General features: G+C 48.5%; 1 protein-coding gene across 1 annotated transcript in view; it reads right to left on the bottom strand.

The window, feature by feature from the left end:
• Positions 1-388: 388 nt before the first annotated feature.
• Positions 389-6,000, bottom strand: part of STUM (stum, mechanosensory transduction mediator homolog) — a gene marked incomplete at both ends in the record, with an annotated part of 40,642 nt that continues 35,030 nt past the window's right edge. Inside the window, one exon of the mRNA XM_083858257.1 lies at positions 389-423. Within this exon, the coding sequence (XP_083714383.1) occupies positions 389-423 (35 nt within the window). The remainder of the gene's footprint in view (positions 424-6,000) is intronic.

The following is a 6,000-nucleotide window of genomic DNA, read 5'->3' as shown; positions in this document are numbered from 1 at the left end:
ATCTTCAGCAACCTGCCCCTGGGAGCAGAGGGAAAGCAGCATCTCCTCCTCCCTCATTTCGGCTGCCTGCCCAGGTGCCACCTTCGCCAAGGGAGTTTCCTTGTCCTGGCACCCTCGTCCTCCTTGTCGGCCTCCTCGTGCTGGCCGAGACCAGTCCTAAGCCAAGCCGTGCTCGCCTCATCTCCGCTGCTCAGGGGCCTCAGTGCAAGTCTGCGCCGGCCGCTCTGCATCTCCGCTCCGCTGGACGCGCAGTCAACCGGGCAGACACAAGGACACAAAACAAAAAGGGAGAAGAAGAGAGACAAAGGGTAATCAAAAGGTCCGTGGCCCACGGCTGCCAAAGGAAATCTCTCGCCGTGTTTCTCTCTGACCATACTTGTCCCAGCCACTACAGCTGCTGTGGGATCCCCTGTTCCTTGTAGCCTGTGAGGAGGGAGGGGAAGGGAACATCATTAGAGTTAATTCCAAATGAGAAGCCTTGGTGAGGCTCAAGCAAGCCACGAGCCTGGTTTACCAGGAGTGGCAAAAACCATGTGGGAAAACAGGGGAACTGCCACATTCCCCCTTGTGACCACCCTGCCCTGCTTTAGCCAGCAGCTGCCTGGTGCTGCCACCAGCACCAGGGCACAGCCATGTGGATGCACAGCCAGCCCTGCTGCTGTGGCACCCACCTGCCACCAGCCTGGCACAGGCACCTCTGCTTGAAAAGATTGTAAAGGTCCAGCAGGTACCAATTCCAGCCCAATAACCTGAAGTTTTTATGGAGTGTGTTTTTCTGCAGTGCAGGGGAAATGGATGCCCTCGTATCCTGCTCCAGAGACACGGCTGTTCCCAAGCGCTGCCCGAGGTCGTGTATCTGACACACATCTCTCCTTGGGATCTACTTGTGTTGGAACCTCGTCCTCCCAGAGCACTGCCAGGCAGGAGGAGGTTGGTTTCCTCTAGCCATCTTTTTGTTCCCAGCTTTTGCTGACGGTGCTCCCCAGCTACAGTTTGCACAGGTGAGCAAACACCTCTTGGCGGAGAAGGGGAATGCCTTGAATCACAGGGTGACATGTGAAACACAGACCTTGGGATGCCTCCAAGGATATTCTCACTGCCTGGTTCTGCACTTGCTTTGCTCCAGCCCAGCAGAATTATGAGTGCTTTTGTTAGGGCACAGCAGCCATCCAGTGGGCATAGAGGAAACTGATCTTTTCAGCAGCAAAGCCAAGGAAACTGCATGGATCCCTGTTCCTTCACGCCCTTTCCTCTTCCTGTGGCCATGAGGTTTGATGCACTTCCCAACCAAGACAGCAAAGCCCTTGGGGTCCCCACAGTGTTCCAGCCACATGGATGTTGGAAGGCCTCAAGCAGCCTGTCCTGCTGCTTGTCACAGCTCCTTGGGGCCCCAGACTATTTACTGTCCTGCACACAGCAGATAAGGGCAGGCTGCAAATCCCATGGGGCAGCTCCATCCCCTGGGGGACTAGGGCAGGGAAGGGCAGTAGGAGAGCACCTGAAGCTCCTGTGCTAGTACAGGATGATGAGAAAAATACTGGAATTTGACTGCACCAGAAGCTTTCCCAACTTTCCTATCAAGAGAAGTTGGGCTTGTTATTCTGACTGTATCAATGCAAAAAATCTCCTTATTGAAGAAGCAAACTCTCCTTACTTGCAGTGCCTGCCACAGTGAAGATCTTTCAACTAAAAAACTTTTTTTAAATCTGGAGGGTTTTTTTTCTTAGTTTAAATAATATAAGTACCCTGTCATTTTTATATTTTGAATTTCAAATAAGTCTGAAATGTCATATCTCAGAAGAATGCTCAACTTTTCAAACACTTTTCCATTTATGCTTTGTAATATTTCTTTCTAACCCTTATCTTAGGCTTTTCTAAGTCCCTTTCAAAAACTGAACACAAAATACCAGCAGGTGCCAGAATTCCTATCTTTAAGCGACTTTTTTTCTGAACTGAGAATCGACTCCAGCAAATTTACTTTGGAAAAAACCCACACATTCGCCCAGGTTTGGCAGTCTGGATCTCCTGCTGTTAAACAAGCACAAGGGACAGAATAATGACACTTAACTGAATTTCTGCCTATTGTGTGCAGCTTTCTGCCCATTGTGAGCAGCAGAAAGACTCTCATCTCTTTCAAACAGCTTTTTCTAGGGGGCAAAATGATGATTTCACATGCTTTTATGTCTTAAATGTGAGTCAGCTCTGAAGGCAAGGTGAGCTGGCTGGAAACTTGTAATTTGGACTTGTCTATGGCATCAGTCTAATTTGTTTAGAGAGCAGGGTTTTTTTGGTTAAAAAAAGCCAAACAAACAACCCTATGGACCAGAAAGGTGGGGCCTGACTTAAATCTTTAGCTAAAGTAAGAGTAACTTACTTGTGCAGCCATGCCTTTTATTGAGATTAAGAAATCCTTTCAGTCTGGCTACTGGTGTTGAAACTGGCTAGAAGGAAGTTACAGTGGCCAAGCCTGTCTCTTTACATGACCATAAGCCAAAAAAAAATGACCTGTCCTATGCTAAACTTGTTTATTACAATACTTCAAACTAAATTTATCCAATAGTTTATATGTGAAAACAGTTATTGCATTTCTTGCATAGGAATAGCTGCTCTGTATGAAGCAGCTTTGCATTAATATGCCTGCAATAAAACTGAGCTGCAGCTCTGTAGAACAGACAGCTCTAGGTTCAGGATTAAGTGGGCCTGTGCACACAGTCACTGATTTAATCAAGTTTACTTGAAATTGCACTTCTCCTGTAAACCATTGCATGTAAGACTGAGGCAAAAAAACCCTAGTCTGTGCATAGGCTATTCTTCTGGGACTGGGTTCATGCAGAGGTTGGCTTCAGGATGCTCTCAATGCTGAAATGGGTTCCTGCTCTGCTCCTTGGGGCATCCCCAGGGGCATTTCAATGCTGTGTGAAGGTTTTCAGCATCCCTGGGGCTGTGCAGCCACAGGACAGACACAGAGACAGTCAGACACACATATGTAAAGGCACATGGCTGGACTTGGGCTGGGAGTGTGCAGCACTGGCCAAAGTGAATTCCAGATGTCCTGCCCCGACAGGATGCTCACTGCTCTCCTTGGGAAACGGCCTCGGAGCGTGAGGAGGAGGAAGAACAGAAGCAAACTTACCTTGTGAGACTTTGATGGTGAACAAAAGGAGGCAAAGGAACATGAAAGAAAGAGAGAGGGAGAAATGTAACTGTAGACGATATATCTGAAACACATGGAGAACCAGAAGAGAATGAACAAAATGAGCCTGCAGAGTAAACAGAGAACAGCTGCTCTACCATCAGACATTCACACCAGGGCTAAACATTTCTTAAAATCCTTGTACTTGAAGTGGATCATTTCATCTGGGACTCTTGTTTAAAGATGACAGGGAGATCCTCATCTGCTTTTCCAGGCCCAAGCCAGACAGGCTGGATGGGCAAACACCTCTGAGCAATGCTCCCAGAAACTCTTCCCTCTGTGCCATTGGCACTTCGTGGGTTTGACTGAAGGGGAGCCACTGAAGGAAGGCATCAAACAAGACATCACAGTGTACCAAAGGGCTCATGGCAAACCATTCACAGTCCCAGTGTTGGGAAAACTACACCTGAAGAGTTTTTGGCAGCTTTCCTGTTTAGTTTGCCTGTGCCCACAGGCAGCTTGCAACCACAGCATGCCTCAGCCTGTCTGAGTGATGCAAACACTGGTGCTATTTAACATTCCTACAATGTTTTAAGAACTTGCCCCACCACTGCATTTGGTAGGAAACTGCAAAAAAAAAAGGGTATTTTAACTACTTTCCTCAGGTAGTTTGGGGGACAGCTCTTTTTAGATTTTTTTTTTTTAATGTAATAGGTCTAAGCAGGCAATTTGTCCTTGGAATTTTCTTCATCTCAAGAAGGGTTACTGGTTGGTTTTGGCCTCCTGCTTCCCTTTCCTTCCCAGGACAGCTGTGTTACCTGCCCTACCCAGGGCCGTGCAGAGCAGAGAGGCTCAGTGATGCTTTCCCTTGGAGCCTGAGCATACAGTGACTGTGCAATCATCTGCTCTGCTTCTGGCAGGGTCTGAACAGAGTAATTAGAAAAGGAGTGACAAGGATGGCATGATTGCAGGTGAGTTCTCACTACTGGCTGGCAATCAGCCCCGAGAGTCAGCTGAAGTCTTCATCCAGTGAATCTGAGAGTGATGGTGCAGCCAGGCACATCGTTCATTCAGAGACCAAAGGCTGAGGCAGGGCTTCCTCGACTTCTTGGCTGCATTCAGCAGAGGCAAAACAGTGCCTGGACAAACAGTCCCTGACTTGTGTCCCCTGTGCCACATCAGGGTGACATTAGTACGTTATTTCTCTGGCTTTTCTGCCAAGATATTGCACACAACCTTTTATACCAGGCTCTGAGCAGGCAGGGACTTCCTGGAAAAGCTGTTCTGCTGTGCTCATTCCAAACTGTGGGATTAATGCAGGTGTGGGCTGGGGACAAGGTGTGCCTGTAGCTGCTGAGGGAGCTTTGCCTGGAGAGCCTTAGGAGGCTTGTTTTCCAGTTGGCTTTGGCCAGCTAATTAGCCCTGGTTTGCCTCAGCTCTGTGCATCGTCCCCACAGAGGTGGTGAGGGATTTGAGGAGAGCACACTGCAGGAGCACTGCCCAGCCAATTTAGTGCTACCTTGTAATTCTGTCTTTGCCTTCAGACAGCAGGCACAGCACAGGACAGTTCCCAAAGTCATAGGGCTGCTGGGGCCAGCTGGAAGTTGGTTTAAATTAGCAGAGAAAATACCCTGTGCTGTGGTGCTGCCCAAAGTAATAAAGTGTGACAGCAAAACTGCATTCCATTTATCTTCCTTCTGAGATATTATCCTGCTAAAGGACACCATAGAGGAGATGAGGGTTGGAGAGGACCCCCAGGTCAGTCAGTGTCTTGCTGTGTCCCACCTTGTCCCTGACAGACATGGGTCTACCCACTCTTGGAGTCTTCCAGGGATGGAGAGAGCAGATCCTGCCATGCCACCTCTGCAGCACTTTGACCTTACTGGAGGGAAAATGCCTTCTTATTTTCACACAGGTCCTTCCCAGTGTTATTTAAGTCTGTCTTAGGCTGAACTGCTGCCCTCTCATGTTTATTAGCCTGCTGAACACCGTCGTCATTAACACACCTCTGTCTTACTGTTCTCTGGACTCTCTCCAGGTCTTCCACTTGAAGTACAGCCTCCAAAGTTGGCCACAAGCCTTACCAGAGCTTTATGCATGCAGAGAAAGGTGATGGGATCAGCAGAAGCCCTACAAGCTCTGCTCTCACTTGCCTGTGTGGTGTTTGTTCCCTCTACAGCAATGTTCCCCCTGTGCCACTTGTGACTCACTGCAGCCACCACGTCCTTCCCTGAAAAACTAGTTGTTCCCTAGTGTGTATTTATGCAGTTGATTAATCCTTCTCTAGAGTCTTGAGCTTGTCCCTACTGAGTAGCACTTACTGTTTCCAGGCCATTTCTTTGAGTGGTGTGGATCCTGGCACTGCCCTCACTATGCCTGTCCTCACAGCTGGTGTGTGGCTGGGGAGCCTCTTCTCCCGTCCATCCTCAAGCCACAAATGAAAATACTGAGCAGAGCTGGATTCAGGAGGGACCATTCAACAAACCTCTCTTTATCTCTTCCCAGGTCAGGAAAATCCATTTAGAGGAAAGTTCTCGAGCACATTTTCACGCAGGCCACGTCCCCCTGGCTTGCTGGTAGGAATGCTGTGTGAGATGGGGTCAGCATCTGAAGGTTAGGAGGGATGGCTGACTGCTGCCAGCTCACACCAAATTAATTCCTCTGCCACCAAAGGGAATCAAGCCAGCCTGACACAGCTCGCTCTGGACAGACCCCCGGTGACTTTGTGGGGGTGTTTTTTATTTTCTAAATGCATGTGAGTCACTTACTTGATTACTTCTTCCAGGAACTGAAGTATTCCTGATTGGCCTCTAATTCTCCTTTTTCCCTCATTAAGGACAGTATGTCATTATCCTCAGACCAGACTC

This window comes from Zosterops lateralis (assembly GCF_965231275.1).
Source record: "Zosterops lateralis genome assembly, chromosome: 3".
Lineage (NCBI taxonomy): Eukaryota > Metazoa > Chordata > Aves > Passeriformes > Zosteropidae > Zosterops > Zosterops lateralis.
This window is presented reverse-complemented; position numbering and strand designations above follow the sequence as displayed.